Source organism: Gopherus evgoodei, chromosome 2 (assembly GCF_007399415.2).
Source record: "Gopherus evgoodei ecotype Sinaloan lineage chromosome 2, rGopEvg1_v1.p, whole genome shotgun sequence".
NCBI lineage: Eukaryota > Metazoa > Chordata > Testudines > Testudinidae > Gopherus > Gopherus evgoodei.
Window position 1 is genome coordinate 103,626,813 of NC_044323.1, and position 17,831 is coordinate 103,644,643.

The 17,831-nt window shown below is 40.9% G+C and overlaps 1 protein-coding gene across 6 annotated transcripts in view; it reads right to left on the reverse strand.

The window, feature by feature from the left end:
- The window catches only part of TNS3 (tensin 3), a 438,738-nt gene that overhangs the window by 191,204 nt on the left and 229,703 nt on the right, over nt 1-17,831 (reverse strand). For all 6 annotated transcript variants that reach the window (XM_030551450.1, XM_030551451.1, XM_030551449.1 and 3 more), the window contains one exon: nt 14,286-14,327. In XM_030551450.1, the coding sequence (XP_030407310.1) occupies nt 14,286-14,327 (42 nt within the window). The remainder of the gene's footprint in view (nt 1-14,285; nt 14,328-17,831) is intronic.

Sequence of the window (17,831 nt, forward strand, 5' to 3'; positions counted from 1 at the left end):
CCACATTCCCCTGAATTGTCAGGCAGAGACTCCAAAAGAGATTTCAGTTCACCATGTGAAACTTTCCATCATTTTAATATGGTGGGACAGCATGTGATAAATTGCTCTTACCCATTTACAATGTCAAGGTCACCCTGTACATTACATGTTGACTCTTTATAGTCAATGATTTGTTTGAAGATGGCAAGGAGCCAGGGAAATACCCCCACATCCCTATACGCCCTGTAACGTATCTTTTCCTCCAGCATTATTCCCTGATACAATCATTTCTGAGCCAAGCAATGAAACTTTTCCTCACATTTCTATTTTTCCTACGGTCTGATATGCTAAATATATTATGACACACTGCATACATTGTTCCACAATTCTGAGACATTTTTGTGGCTATCTTATTTCCTGGGATTTCACAAATTAATCTCTGTAATACAGAACCTCAAGAGCTATCCTGAATTTTGAAATACCACGAGGGCAAGATATTTATCAAATGGTATGGCAGGCAAAGCATACATCTTGGAAAATGTGCTATTGTGCTCAAACATTGATGAAATGCACAGATTTGTCAAGTTTTGTAGGAATATGGACCACACAATCTGACACCAAGTAGATAAGGATGTCTTACTAATCTGATTTCTTGACAACAGATGTTCTGCAAAACCAGCACTGCTGTACTATGCTCTCTGACCAAATCTGGACTGAGCAGCCAATTAAACAAAGCACTGAACTTATGAAACAGATTTCTTTCTTTTTTTAAAATCTTTCATTTTATTGTTTTTATATAAAATATAAACACAATGAAACAAAACCTATATAAATACATGCATAAGATGGAAATACTCTATAAACAACAAAATTCAGTGTTTATTATTTGTTAAACCTGGAAAAAAACAAACCAAAAATGAACAAACAAACCTGAATCCATTAAGATCATGCAGGGTATCAATTGTTGAAGTGACTAAACAGATAAATAAGTGAGAACATAACCTATGAGTACTGGGGACTAATATATACACTAAACTGCAAATTTATGCAAGAGTTTCATATGTGACCAGACATTCTCATATTTTTTCCAAGCATTTCTATTAGATTAGGTCATTGATTCCATTAATACAGTAGTAGAGAGTTCACTAAGCCAATCCGTACATGAAGGAGGAATTGTAGATTTTCTCAAAATAACTTCTGTGCACTAAATTAGTTACTGCAATCCATTTCTTAATGTTAACTGGTAATACCAACTCATTCAGCATCACCAACATACACAAGGTTGGAGAAGGAAAAATAGCAACACAACGTTTTTGAGAGAGCATTGAATATGGTATTCCAGAACACATGCATTTTTTGACAGGTATAGAGGATGTGTGAAAGGCTGGCATAGGGCTGTTTGCATTTCCAGCATTCACTGTGTGTTGCTAATCTAGCCTTAATATTCTGGAGTCCAGTAATACCTGTTTACTATCTTGTTCTGGAAGAGTCACAAGGATAAAGAACTTGAAGCTTCTTTCACATTAAGCCAGATATCCTCCCAGGCTTCTGTTGTGATAGTAAGGTTAAGTTCTCTTTCCCATTTTTCTCTGAGACTCAGATTGGGAGGGTAATGCAAAGTATTAAGCCACTTATAAATAATTCCTACAAAGTGACTTTTGTTTCCATATTTCTTGATATGTTCTTCTAGAGGTGAGAGGGTTGAAACAGACCAATTGTTTCCTACCCTTGCATGAATTCTCGAGCATAGCTTCTGAAAGAAGGAACTGAGAGACTGCGGTAACTGATATTTGTTGCACATGTAATCGAGGGAGGCCAGTCTATAATCTTATATTATATCTTTAATTTTTGTTAATCTTTTTTCTATCCAAATTGTCTTAAGTGTGGTGGTTGCCTTGATCTTGATGCACAGGTACATAGGGGTACAAGAAGAGCAGGGGCAGCTCCAGGCCCCAGCACGCCAAGCACGTACTTGGGGCGGCAAGCCGCGGGGAGTGCTTTGCCAGCACCGCGAGGGCGGCAGGCAGGCTGCTCTCTGCGGCGTGCCTGAGGAGGGTCTGCTGAAGCTGCAGGACCAGCGGACCCTCTGCAGGCAAGCCGCGGAAGGCAGCCTGCCTGCCGTGCTTGGGGTGGCAAAATTCCTAGAGCCGCCCCTGAAGAAGAGAATTAGTAAGATCAGTAGCTATAATCATCTCAACACGTTTCATCTTGTAGGTACAAAGATTGGATTTTTCCTTAAGGGTGTGGGTAGACTCTTAAGGTATATAACAGAAAAGAGGGAACCAAATGGTTTAGAAAAGTTTGTTTCTATCTCAAACCAGGCCAGTTTGTATACAGAGCTACTGGAGGAGAACCATTTTCTTCAGCATTGCACAGTGGGAAAGTATCAAACCAACAAAGCACCCAGTAAATGTTAGGGCTCTGACAAATCCACAGGTACAGTGCTTGACTGACCACCAGTAAGTCTATTTTCATTGGACGTTGAATGCAAACAATGGGATATGTTGACACTGCTGTGACAGACAATGGAAAATGCTCTGTAGCCTTATTATGAAATCTGACTGTGCATCATCATTCAGGAGGTTCCCAGAGCCTAGGATATTGGTCTAAATCAAGGGTTCTCTAACTGGGCATCGGGACCCCTCAAAGGGTCGCAAGGTTATTACATGAGGAGTTGCGAGCTGTCAGGCTCCACCCCAAACCCTGCTTTGCCTGCAGCATTTACAATGGTGTTAAATATATGAAAAAGTGTTTTTAATTTGTAAGGGGGGGTCACACTCAGAGGCTTGCTAAGTGAAAGAGGTCACCACTACAAAAGTTTGAGAACTGATAAAAGAGAACTGGATAAATTCATAGTAGTTAAGTCCATAAATGGCTATTAGCCAGGATGGGTAAGGAATGGTGTCCCTAGCCTCTGTTTGTCAGAGGATGGAGATGGATGGCAAGAGAGAGATCATTTGATCGCTGCCTGTTAGGTTCACTCCCTCTGGGGCACCCGGCATTGGCCACTGTCAGCAGACAGGATGCTGGGCTAGATGGACCTTTGGTCTGACCTGGTACGGCCCTTCTTATGTTCTTAACCACCTTAAATTAGGACACATTTGGAATGCTAGATAATATAAATACAAATCTGGCAAGCCTATTTTTAAGGGTCTTGTGTGGCAAGCTAAACTGTTTTTTATCCCATAACACTGCACGATAAGCCTATTTATTCTAGCAAAGAGCAAGGGAGAGAACTTTAAAGGCAATAGGCTAATGATATAGGTCATTTTTGGGCAGCTGTTAATTTTGGCTATTTCTATTCTCCCTAGAAATGACAGAGGGAGGAGATGCCACCTCTCCACATCCTTGGAAATGTCTTTTAATATATAGTCCATATTCATAGAAGCAATTTTTGGAAGATTAGGACAAATTTTAACACCTAAATAAGTTATTTCTTTGCATATTTGAAATGGAAAAAACTGAAGCTGAGAAGAATCTGGCCTTTGATATATATCCATTGCTTGTGATTTCTGAAACAGTTTTCAACATTGGTACTCAGACAATCCCAGCAAGCAGCAATCTTGCACCAGTTCAGAGGACTGCAACAGTGGGGTCACGTCATGTCATACATACAGAAGATGATACGCTTTTAAAGAAGGTTTACAGAGTGGAAATTGAAGGAAACAGTGAGCTTGGAAGATGCAATTTTGAAGTATTTAAGAAGCCTAAATCTTCTCATACTGACTCCTGCCAAAGGAAGAAAACATGCAAAGGACCATTGAAGATGGAAGTCTATTCTATATGCCATCATGGCTATGTTCCAGCTAGGTGAATCTAATGGTGCTGCTGGAGCTACTGAATTTATGAACGATACCTCTCTCCATTTTTCAGATTAGGCACACAGTTCTACTCTATGGTTTTATATTGACTGAAGTTACTTCTGGCTTACACTGTTGTGGAGATTCTTCTTCTTTAATCAGGAAAAGAATCAGGCTATAGGTCTAATTCAGCAGCACAGGAGAGCACAGCCCAGTAGTTTACAAAACATGAGGAAAAAATAGCAGAGAATAAGGCTACCCAAAAAAGTAAAACTGCCAGGGAGGGTGGGTTAGATTGTCATGTTATGACCTGCCCTGAGCAATAGGCAGCACATAGTTGTGCTGTCCCAGGAACAGTCCAGGAAGCACTGTGGAGCTCTGAGTCACAGAGTGTCTCCCAGCAGTTTTCTGGAAGAAGTAAACTGTGCTGGGCTTATACCCAGTGCAGTGTATGCCATATGGTATACTTGGACAGCTAAGATGGCTAGTGTGTTGGAGAGATAGAGTCAATACTCTGTGGCAACACCTGAGTGTTGTGAAACAGTGGCTTTGTTGAGCCTGCTTCCGACTGACACTACAGTCTGTGGTACAGGTAGACCATACAAGAATGTAAGTGGGCCCCTTCAACTGAGATGCGCTATCATCAACAGGAGAAAAAAAGAAAAGAAAAAAAGAAAAACTTTTGAAGTGATAATTGAGATGACCGATATCACTTCAAAAGTTTTTTTTTCTCCTGCTGATGATAGCTCATCTCAATTGATTAGACTCTTCCTTTTGATATGCATACTTCCACCTTTTCATGTTATCTCCTGTCTGTGTGTTCCATTCTGTGCATCTGAAGAAGTGAGCTGCAGCTCACGAAAGCTTATACTGAAATAAATTTGTTAGTCTCTAAGGTGCCACAAGTACTCCTGTTCTTTTTGCAGATACAGACTAACACGGCTGCTACTCTGAAAACTGTATGAGTAAGCTTGCATAGAACATTCATGAACTGGGCCTGGCTTCGACAATGTTGGTTAAGGGTCCTTAACTCCAGCATTCTTTCCCTAAGGTTGTACCTACCTTGGATCTCTTAACCTTCAGGGCATGTCAAAGGGCTCAACTATTTTCCTGGACTTTTGCTGAAGGGATGTGCTATGAGGGATATAGAATAATTTAATGAGGGGAAACTATTCTTGTGTGAGAGGTTAATTAGATAAGCAATGTTTGAGAAATTAGGTCATATTAAGGAAGGTCTTTATTTTTGGATAAACATACTTTAATTCTGTATATTTTTAATGGTGGTATAAACACCTAGAATTTTGACTAGATACTTTTTAAAAAACGCATTTAAGTAAATAAATATAAAAATGAAGACATTTTACACAATTTATAACTAACCTATGGAATTCACTGCCACATGATTTTATGAGGCAAAAAAACAAAAAACAACTCCACAATTGACTAGACATTTATATGGATATGAACAGAGCCTGTCACAGAACTAGTAAGAAAAAATATTCTAAAGATTGTCACAATCCTTGTATTTCCAAGCACACACTGTTCACCTGTGGTCAGGAAGAAATTTTCTATCTCTTTCTATGACATTGTACTGCAGTTGTACATACCGCTGGAGGCCACTGAGTAAGACAGGACAATGAATTACAATGTCTACTAGTCTGTTCCATTATGGTGACTTTCTATGCTAACAGCAGCTTTCAGAAGCTACAGAGCAACACATGTTCAAATGTCTTGTGTCAGGACTAAACTTTGAATAATCTTCTGGTCTCCCTGGTTTCAGAATTATCCCTAATGAAAAAAGGAGAGTTTCCTGCATACTAGATACATGGTAACACAGTCAAATTTGTATCTGTTCCTGCAATACTTTTTTTTAAACCACTGAACCTGTCTCTTTGAGAGCTGGCTTCCTGGAGAACATGAATTTATAGCTATTTCTTCTGTAAGTAGCCAGTTATTGGTTTGGCTGTACATTTTTATTTTGGTTCTGTGAAAAACTGTTAAAAAAAAAAAAGGCTTGTTTTCTCATTTACTGCAACAGTAAGTGTTCCCAGGATATTTAGGCCTTCTATCCATAAAGTGCACTGGAGCTGAAGCACTTTCTGTCAGGAATTTAAAAACAACAACAAAAAGGTAAGCAGCAAGCTTTTGCTGCTATCAGGGGCCTCGACAGCTATGACAACCAAAAGCAGAAACATCCAAAGTCCATGTTTAAATAAGAAGGATGAGCCACGGGTGATTTTTATTTCATGATTATTTTACAGCCATGAATTTTCTGTACTATTTACAGTACAATGCATATTCTCAAATCTTGATTCTGCAATGCCTCAGTGCAAAAAACACAACGAAATCAATGAGTTTTGCAGGATAAGGCCCTTAGTGAGTAGTCCAGGGTTCAGATGAGACTCAGTTTTGCCAGTGAATAAGAGCAGGTTGAGACCCCAGGAAACATACTGCGTTTGGTTCTTCAAAGCTGAATTCCTCACATGCGAAATGAAATTTTCTTATATATTTCTCATCACCACATCTCCAGGATAGATATGTTATGGTCTTTAGTTACATTGAAAGGTTTATTTAATTTGACTCACAAAAACAGAAAAATGTACACAGAGTTTTGAATAATGTTTCCCACTGATAGGAATAAGCAAACATTTATTTTAAACAGCAAATGCATTTCCAGAGGAGTCTACTTTTGAGGATGGTAGTCAAAGCCATGTCTGTTAATATTGTAGAGGGCAGACATAATTGGGCAAATGGCAAGTTTGCAATTTCAAAAGAAAACATTTAATACAAACTGCTCTTGTCTTTGTATTCTTCTAAGGTTACTGGGAAGTATTTGGGCAGGAAGGATGGTCTAGTGCAAGGTTCTCAAACTTCATTGCACCACGGCCCCCTTCTGATAACAAAAATTACTACATGATCCTAGGAGTGGGAGCAGAAGCCTGAGCCTGCCTTAGCCCTGCCACCCTGGGTGGGGAGGCCAAAGCCCAAGTCCAAGTCTCACCACCCCAAGCTGGAGGGCCAAAGTCAAAACCCAAGGGCTTCAGCCCAAGGGGGAGGGGGGCTGTAACCTGAGCCCTGCCATCCAGGGCCGAAGCCCTCAGCCCTGGGCGGTGGGGCTCAGGCTTCAGCCCCAAGCCCCAGCAAGTCTAACACCAGCCCTGGTGACCCCATTAAAATGGGGTCCTGTCCTACTTTGGGGTTCTCATCCAAAGTTTGAGAACCGTTGGTCTAGTGGTTAGGGTGCTAGGGAGACCTGGGGTCAGTTCTCAGCTCAACCACAGCCTGGCTGTGGGACTTTGTTTAAGACCCTTAACCTATCCCATGCCTCAGTTCTCCATCTGTTAAATGAGGATAGTACGTCCCTATCTCATAGGGATGATTCTAAAGATAAAATCTATTCATGAGAGAGGTGTTCAGGTATTACAGCAATGTAGGCCATGTAAGTACCTTGATAGATTTGCAAGTAGAATAGTGACAGGACAAATAAAGGTCCCATGCCTGCCCCTTGCTTTTTTTGGTAGTTATTATTATTTCAATATTATTATTATAAAGTGCTCCTCTACTGTAAGCTGACAGTGAGGTAACAAGCTCTAAGAACCACAGGTGAACGGAACAGTTTTTGATATTGTCCTAACAACTAGTTAAATTACCTTGAAAGCATGATATCAAAAACACAGACCTAAAATACATATTTAATCACAAGAATTAAAAAAATAAAATAAAACAAAATCAAGAAGTTTCATCGTAACACATCTAGCCTATGGAAATGAAATGGCATCTCCTTTTTTATAAAAACAAGTGTCACAACATTCAGACAATCAAGTAATTTGGATAGCTGGCCAGTCTAAGGTGCTTGCTAAAATAGCCATTGATGTGAGCTAAGTTCAAGGCTGGTGCAACCACTAGGCAAACGAGGTGGCTGCCTAGGGCGCCAAGTGGTTGGGGGTGCCAAAAAGCACGCTCAGGGGAGGCGGGGGAGTGGAGGTGAGCTGGGACGCAGGGGGGTGCGGGGAGGGCTGCCTGCAGCAAGTAACGGGGGCATGCGCTCTAATTCTCCTCCCCTCCCAGGCTTGCTGCACCAAACGGCTGATTGGCACCAGAAGCCTGGGAGGTGGGAGAAGTGGAGCAGCACCAGCATGCTCAGGGGAGACGGCGGAACGGAGGTGAGCTGGGGTGGCGAGCTGCCTCAGGGAGGGGCGCCGCAGGGCTGGGAATTGCCGCACGGAGAGCTCCCTGCCTCTTCCCTATGGCCCCCACCCCTGCTCCTCCCCACCCCGCCTCTTCCTGCCCCTGTTCCACCCCAGCCCCGCCCCCACTCCTCTGAAGACTGCAGCCAGGCCCGACCCTGCACTCACTGCATGGTAAGTGGAGCGACCCGGCCTCAGCCTGCTCTGCTCTCCTGGCTCCCAGCCGTGCTGCCGGTGAGTGTTGGGGGGCTGTTCCCATCTCCCTCCTCTCCCCAAGCTTGGGAGCCAGGGAAGCGGAGCGGGCTGGGGCCGGATCACTCCACTTCCCACAGGAAGTGGCCTCTCCCCTTCCCCCCTGTCCTCCACGGAGGTCTTGGGTCACCCGCCTTGTGCAGGGACCCACACAGCCTCCCCGTGGAGGCCTGATGCCAGCCCCCATGGGAGGGGCTGTGAAGGGCACCAAAATAGCTAGGGACGGCCCTGGTGCGAAATATCCTTGCACCGGCCCTGGGTAAGTTGCTTCAACAAGAGATAGCTGCACTCATGTGTTTATTGCTACAGCAGGGTCTGGCAGCTGCTCAGACACTAATCAACAGCAGAAATAGCAAGGGGAAGTTTAAAAAGTCACAACTGGGGAGTCACTGCAAGTGATATGCAGTCAAATTTTCAAAGTGCTCAGCTCCCCTTTAGGCACCTAAACGAAGTGGTCTGAATTTCAGATGCGCTCAGCACCCAGCAGCCCCTATTATTGTTAAATGGGAACTGCAGTGTGCCTAGGACTTTTGAAAATTACCTAAATGAAAGGTGCCTAAATGAAAGATGAGCTCTTCTGAAAATCTAGCCTGAGTCTCTAATTAAGAGGTTTAGTCATTACTGCTGCCAATCTCTTTACTTAAAGGGAGAACCTAACAATGTCATCAACTACTGTATTCTCTTGTGAAATGCTATCAGAAAAGTTGCAAGTCCATTTTCACTACCAGTTCCCCAATACTTGTTTCTGCACACTCATTACTGCCAATTTAATTTCTGTTTCAGTTGAGGGTTTTAAAGTTTGAATAAAACTTATTCAGCCATAGCTGTCAGGTGAGTAAAACAAAAAGTCATAATTGTGATGTGTCCAATTTTTAAAAACGTGCTAAGAATTTCTGCAGAATGCAAAAATAACTCAAAACAGCTGAACTTTATGGTCATATCTGAAAAAAATAGTTTAAAATAAAGTCAAGACATTAAAATGGTCTTTTGTGCACAAGAACTAAAAACATTGTTACACTATTGCCTGTGTTATTGCTATTGAGTTGCATAATTCCACAATACCAAACCTAAATATTTTCATGTGTCTACATAGCAAAAAATCTGCTATATTTTAATACAAGAAATTAAATTAAAAAACTCTAATCTAATGTTGTATTATGGACCATAGATTTTTAAAAGGCTTTGATTTGTATGCCTGCAACCAACTACAGGCAATTGTGAATGTAAACAGCAGTATTTATATGTTCAACTCCCATTTTACAGGTGCGACTATAGAGGCCAGGTTGAGGCCCCTTTAAAGATTTTGCTCATAACAGCTGTACATTCAAAATAAAAATTAGAAGTCAGAAAGTGGAAAGTTACCCACAATCCTCATAGTAATGTCAGCCACCTTGCACATCCCAATTTCAATTACTTGTTAGGCAGGTCAATGTCCTTTACAATATGTGCAGCTGGTTTTCATGTTCAGTGTATTGTTTTGGGGAGCCCTGGAAGAATTCAACATTATCCTGTCATTTAGTTTTCAAACATGAAGCCTTCTCAACCTCCTGCTTCATTCTCACACGCACTTTCACACGTATTTTGGCCAAGGAGACCTGGATAGGATTCACTCCCTTAGGAGTTAGTCCAGACTACATTGGTGAAGTTCAGTTTTGAGAGACATTGTTAAACTGTCCCTCTTTCCTTCTGTGTCTATGTAGCATCCTCGTCCCAGGTAGAGAGGATGTCATTTCCCTGTGCTCTCAGCATTTTTTGTTTTAATTCTTCGTTAATTTTTGAGCTCATGCATACAAAAGGAACTGTTCACAGACAAGTATAGCATATGCAAACAATGTGCTCAGTCAGCATCCCTAATGTACTTCCATCGTAACTTGCAGGGCTCTCCTGAGCAGAGACTGACAATGACAAAGGTCCTAGGGGGAGTCTTTGATTATTTGCCAGGAAGGAATGTGCATCTCCCCTTACTACACAACATCCATGCAAAACCAGAGAACCCATATAAGTATACAGTCTAAATCCCCACTACAACTCAGTCCAACAAAAGAGAAGTACAAATATTCACCAAACAATGCGAAGATACACTCAGCCACTTTTCTCAACCCACATCACAGGAAGAGAGACTACAAAGAGAATAACTAAGATACCAGGAGATTCAATCCAGACATAAAACAAAACTGCAACAAGATTCTCCGGCACCACAGTATTGCCAGGTTTGCTGGGGGAACTAGACAAGCACAAGTTGCAATCTACAAAGCTCTTGAGAAGAAAACCAACAGTCACATGGACAGTTTGCTATCCCAAGGCAGACAAAACATTAGGTCTATGCTGGCTTCCGTTATCAGGGTTCCCAGAATCTCTCCCTCATTTGAGGCCTGAGAAGTGTCAGGAATACTCCAAAAGTGAGCATGGCTGCGGTGACAAGTGCTGATTCTGCACATTCCCATTGGCTTCCATGGAATCCTTGGTAGGAATTAAAGTTGTCTTCTTTCCTCACAAGCATAGTGGGACTCTGTGGTGCAGGAAAGAGCCATTCTTGCACCAACAGGGGGTAAATTCAGGCAAACTTTTCTACAAACGCTGACAATATCATTTTAAAATCACTCTGCACTTGGCTCTCCGTGGCAGCCAAGGAAAGTGCTGACAGGCTCTCCAATTCTTAGCCAGCAAGCCTCAGCGTAAGTGAAAGCTGCTGCTTTAAAGGGGAAACTTTCATTTATGCCACTTGTGGAAGGTCCCTCAGTGACATCTTGCCATTTGAGAGCCTTGCACAGTGGTAGTGGAGCTGGCGCAGGAGGTGGCATAGCTGCCTCTGCCAGCCTTACTCTGAAATTCCCCTGCACAGGAAAAATTCATGAGGGGAGCTCTCTGGCTGGTTTAAATACACTTTGCACTGCACAAGCAGAATCCAGCCCTCTTATACCCTCTGGCCAAAAGACTAAACTTTTGCTAGTAAACAATTCTGCTCTTAGATCTGCACTGATGTTCGTGGAAGTTCTGCACAAGTGTAGAGACCAGAGTCGCAGAGCAAATCTGAGCGCAAAATGCTGCTACTGGATTTAGATGTGACCATGTTAAGTATCATGTTAGGAGTTATCAAGCTAGTCAGCTATTTGAAACCAAACACATTACCAGGGTGAATTAAACAGTGCTATCTGAGGCTCCAGTTGTTGTAGAGTTCTTGTTATTACTCCAGAGGTTATAGGCAGCTTCCTGAATAATTACTATCCACAGGCAACCTAATTCATCACAAGAGACATGACAGGGTATAAACTCTGCTGCATTAATTCAAAACTGGTGTGGTTTAAGGATGAAACTGTTAACACAACCACTACACAGAAGGTGTGACTCTAGGGTGACCAGATGTCCCAATTTTATGGGGACAGTCCCGATTTTTGGGTCTTTTTCTTATAGAGGCTCCTATTACTCCCCCACCTCCTGTCCCAATTTTTCACACTTGCTGTCTGGTCACCCTATGTGAATCAGTGGTGTATAAAGCACATTCCTTGGGTCCTACAGTGATCATTACTTTTGAAAAATACACTCATATTGTCAATACAATGGAAAGAAGCAATATTTGGTGGTTTGAACAGAGGACTGGAAGTCAGATCTCTTGAGCTTTGCTCCTGGTTCAATCACAGATCTGTTACGTGACCTTGGGCCTGATCTTTTAAAAGTGCCTACATTCACAGACAGGCTCTGAGGCTTAAGTAATTAATGTTTGTAGAATATTGTGAGATCCTTCATAATACCAATAAGTAAATAGCACCTGATTGAGAGTTTTATTGCCAGTGAAGTGATGGCACATAAACTGCAAACAGGAAAACACTTGCTATCATGGCTTGTAATTGCTTTTCAGTCAAACATTTGCATCCCACCTATTTTATGACATAGGAGTATGCACACCAAGGCAGACCTTGAAAAACTGAAGTAGCAGGTAAAACTTTTCCTGTACGCAAGAAGCCTGATTCAACAATTTCTCCAGCATTCAAACTTTCATGTTAAAAAATTAAGGTTCTAATCCATATGGTTGTGAAGATACCTTTTATATGTAAGAAAATGCAGTGCTGTCTTCCTGAGGTTGCAGGCAAATGTCATAAGTTTCTCAGCAGCTGTTCATAACTTTCCCAAACAACAGCTGAAGGAAATTAACCAGACTCTAGTCAGCTTCACAAGTGTCATTCAGAACCTTGTGAGCAGAAGTGACACTGTGACAATGAATCAGGCCACATTTTCTTAGCTGCTGTTCACAGCTTTCCCATGAAGCTGCAGAGGCTGCTACTGAAGATATTCACTCAGCAATCAGGATGCTAAACAAGAGAAACAGACCCTTTCCCTTCCTAAGAGTTAGGAGGCACTGAAAGAAGGTGGGGAAAATAGAAAGAGAATTTATACCATTCCAACACAGTTTATCGTACATGTACTAGTTAGACAATCATGTAAAAGACTCATACCAACACAGGGTCTAGGGATAGCACACTGGTATCGATCCCACCATCTTTCCCCTTTCTAAAATCTGCACTGAGGGTTAGAGTTTATGCAATAGTGCTACAACCAGAACTGTCTGGTGGTCAGACCCCTTTTCATCTTCCATGTCAATTACTGGCTAGTAGGTATACTCCCATGGAAGGTAACAGGGGACTTTTTCATGCAGTGAACTAATGGGCAATTTCTTGATCCAAGATACTACTCTATGTGAAGGTGTATACACCAAAAGATTCAGTTTGAAATAGTGTGGCCTGCCACTTTAATTATGTTCAGAAATAGCTGGCTGTGCATGAATTACCATACATACAAAGGAGGTTGACCTTGGCTCATCTAATAAGCAACCAGTGCAAACATAAAAACCCTCTGAAGTTAACAGCTAGTTCTAACAATAGAAAGTATTCTGTAATTATTTTTACACAGTTTATCTTGTGATTTTGTTTCATATTAGTTATATTAGGGGGGAGCTGTGAAATTGTTCATTCAAGTATATGAATTTGACAAGAGGGCTGTTTCGGGCGTTTTTTCTTAATGTTAGGTAATCTGTCCAACTAAGAATGGGGGAGGGGGAAAGTCTGGGAGGAACATTAAATATTTTAATTCACTGAAATGTCTTGTCATCGGATAATTTAGCTGCTTCTTAGTGTTCCAATAACTGCTATACCTAGAATTCTTATCAATGCTCTTAGACAACACAAAGTGAAACCCTTTAAAGATGCTAGCTCACTTCATTGTCTCATTGAAAGACAAAGCAAAAAAGGGTTAAAATGGCCTCTGACCCAATTTGTGTTGGATAAGTTAATTAATTCTGACCCAATTTGTGTTGGATAAGTTTTCCTTAGTACTCCGGGTTTAGTTATTACATCTGAACCTGGACTCATGCTAAAGGATAAAAGGGGAAGGAGGGTGCACTTACAGGGTTTGCCAGTATTGATACATACAATATTATTCAGTTCACATATTTTTCCACAGCATTTACCAAAGAGCAGAATCTCCCCATCTTATAACTGCACTTCAACCAAAGCTGAAAGAGTGCTTCAGTACAAAACAATCAATCACAAGTCTTCATGAGTAATATGCATACATCTTATTTGATGCCCATGATATCTTTCATGTATATAGCACTTTCATCCCAAGGTACTTTGCCAACCACAGATATATATAAAGAGATAAAGATATGAATTGTGAATTGCCAAGAACTCAAGGATTAACAAGCACTCTTACTCCTGAAAAAGTGCCATAGGATCTTTGATTTCCTTTTCAGAATAAAAATGTGAGCATGTGTGTTTTTGCCATTTCTTTTTACTTCTCCCCCCTCGAAAGCTTTTGTGTGATAGAAGGCAAGAAAGGCCCAAGTCCACTACAAAAGTTCCTGAAAAAACTGCAAAAAAAACAACCCCTTTGGCACTACCACCAGTTATCTTAACCCAAACCTGCTTCCCTTAAATATGCTAACTGCCTGTGCTTTGAAGAATAACTAGCAGTAACAGTTCTGTGAAGATGTAATAAAAATGTGCAACCACTGACTGAAATATATAAATCAGGTTAAGCAAATCAAAAAGATTAATCAAAATGGATTACTTACAGTTCTGGTTACATGACTCGTAAAGGTCTCAGAGTTATCAGGCTGTGAAGAATAAAAATAAATGATTAAAATCAATTTAATCTTTTCCAACATTTTTTAAAATTCATGTTTAAAAAAGCTTCCCCCATACCTCTCCCACCGAACAAAATACATAATTCAGGCACAGAAATGATCTGCAGTGTTATCAATAAGCAAATGTCACTGAGACAGACACACAAATGGAAATTAATCTTATGTTGTGCGAGCTTCTGAGTTCTACTAATTACATGGGCTCTCGTATTCCAAAGTTCTGGCATACAGTTACTTTTACAATAAGAGAGGACTAACATGTTGGAGACAGCAAAACAATGTCAAGGAGTGAATTTCCATTGTGGTATGCATAATTTAGCTGTGCAACTCTCATTTTACCCTTTCACCTTCTCATTCTTTGCTACCAGATGCAAAACACATTTATATGTGCATACTAAGGAGGGAAGTTAGGTGTTACCCTTTAGGTGTTCGTGATGCTAAATCCCGCACACAGCTTTGAAAATGTAGAGATTCATGTCTATATTAGTTTAGAAATAAACTCAATTAGCAACATTTTAATTCTTTTTTTTTAAATAAAAATTAAAGCTAGCCTATTAATCAATATGGACAAAATTCTGCCTTGACTCACTGGGCTTGATTGACTACACGCATTACTCCAGACTTATGCCACTGTAATAATCAATAGAGTTACACTAGTCTGAAACTAGGGTAATGTATTGGTGATCAGACCCAATGACTACAATGTGTTTGTAAAGGACTGCATTCAGGGCAGAATGTGGCCTCTCAGGTGAGAAGATACACCATTTAACGACTTTGCAATATGAGATTACAATAGGATGGCAGCAGAAACATTTTATTTTGCTAAACACACAGCAGAATTACTAGAGCCAAGCAGCCTTCACGTTAGAGAGAGAAACTTACCAACTTTTAAACTAAACTAACAGTGTCTATGTACAAAGAGCCCATCATGCATAAAACAGCAGTTAAGCTTTAAACCCCTGGAAAGGCTGGATTCTGGGTAAAATCTGCAAATCAGTTTCAGACATCTGGCAGAGAAGAGCTCAAACAAAAGGTGAAGGTAGATATTTTACTTTTGTAATAAGAGTGTTATAATCATAGTTTATATTCATCTGTGCCTTCTGTCCTAAGGGATCCAAAATCACTTTCTAAACTGTAAACCAGATATGCAAATGCTATACAGAATAGGGATCACTTCATCCATCACTGAAATGCCATCACATCTGGGGTAAAATATGGCAGCTATTAAACAGCACTCAGCAACACTACACAAAAGCTTAGGACAAGAAATGCAAAACAATAAAATATCCAATTGCAAGTTCAGTTTTATCCTCTCCAATCAAAGTACATACTAAAGGGACAGGGAATGAAGAGATGAAAGTAGACAGTACAACCCTTCTTCTCACCGTCATAGCAATTGCGGACACTGAGCCATGCACTAACTCAGTGTTGAGTAAAGAGAATTCAGTCTTGAGACACTTACTTAATCTGAAAAGAGCTCTCCGAGAAAAAAGATGGTTTTATTGCTCAAGCATATCTCCACTGAAGACTGACACTCAGCCCAGTTTAAAATGGCACAGGCACAGTAAGAAGAAAAAGAAAATGTGATTCCTTCTGTTGAATCACCTTACTGATTGGGGTGAGTTTAACCTGCAACTTCAAGGCTTTGAACAAGTTTGCAACTTGATCAATGTTAACTATAAAGACTTTGCAAAATGTAAACACACGAACACAATGTTTGCACAAGGCTAGGAGTACCAGTCACTGCCCAAGAGAGATTAGAACTGCTCCAATATACTCGCATGACCAGGAACTTGTGCCACCCAGCCAAGTCACAAGAGAATCAGAATGTGAGAGAATTGCAAATCTGACTCCACGGATTGGCAAATGAGAGCAGCTGTGACCTGGAAGGTGCAGTTTTATTATTTTCTGTTCTGTTTGCTGGGCAGTCACCGGAGATCAGAGTCTTCTCTCATTAGAAGCAGAGTTTCTACCATCTTCAGGAAAGAGGAAATATAATCCTGCAGGAAGTTCAGATTTTATCTTAACTTCAAATGCAGTTTAATGCCTGAAGTACGTAAAATACACTTATTAGCATTACCCACTTAATGTGCCCGCATAGAATTTGACAGCACATACATCCTGCACTAAGCCATAACCCCTCTCACAGCTCGATAAAGATTAACAAGGAACACTTTGATACACTGTAACAACAAGGATAACCAGAATTATTATGATAAAATAATTATCTGAATTAGTATTAAAAAATTAAATCCCTAACAGAGCAGACATTGTACTGAAAATTCATGTGGAAATAATTCTCTGTAAAAATGCCTAAAAGCCCCCTGCCCCTCCACTTTCAGCATAATGGTGGCTAATATGAATAGGAACTGATGCACAACAGCAGCGATGGAAGCTTTTTATATACAGGAGATAGGCAGGGCAGGGCAGCTGTAACAGCAAGGGTGTCTTTTCATTGGTTTTAAAATTCTTTTTCTTACAATTCTTCCTTAGAAACATGAAACTAAACTCAAGGTCTTCTCTCGTAAACTAAGCATGTCCTAAAGTATGCTGTCTGCCTATGGTCCCCTACAGACCATATACTAGCTGAGAATGGTCCAGTAGCCCTCTGACCACACCCATGTTTCTCTAGAACACCCCTTGCATGATCTCTGTGTTGGATCCTCCAGGAGCAGGGAAAGCCAGCTGTGCCAGCTACCAAACTCTGGAGGAATCCCCAGCTGGGGAGTGCTCTGGATTGTTTACAGCATCTTTGTGCTCCCAGCTCAGTTCCAAAGGGTCAGACCATGGCATGGAATCTGTTCCTTTAGATAATGTGTTGAAAAATGATTGAGCACAATTTGTCTGAGATTCTCTTACTCTGGAAACATGCCAGCACAGACTTATGTGTCAAAGAAATCTACTTGCAGCCATCATGCCATTAATAATTCAGCACTGGACACCATGCAGCAATTATGAAAGTTTGATGTCCTTATAAGCAAATGAAAAAGGACATTTAGAAAAGAGACATACAGCAACCTTAACCATATCTGTTGATGTACGCCCTAGCTAAAATGCTCATTCAAAAAGAGACAGAAGGGAGATGGAAATTTATGTTGATTTGCAGAGATAAACAGGCACACATCAAGTTTTTATGAATGTGAATATGCATTTTGTGCTGACACTTTTTTTCCTGGTCCCATCTTTACAGTTTTGTATTTACATGACATATTCCACTAGTCAAGTGTTTGGGGAATTCCACCATCTGTTTTGCTTTTCCCATCACAAGAATGATACTCATACCAAAGTTAGTACTGACCCTCTCATAATAAAGAAGATGTCTTTTTGTGTGTGTGTTGTCATATGTGAAACAAGGCCAAAAGTCAGACTTGCCAAATATCTGACAGTTCATGGGAAGGCCTTGCTGTTTGGCCAGTGCTCCCACATAGTAAGCATGACATTCATGGCTTCCGAGCCAACTGTCAGGAGGGGATTTTT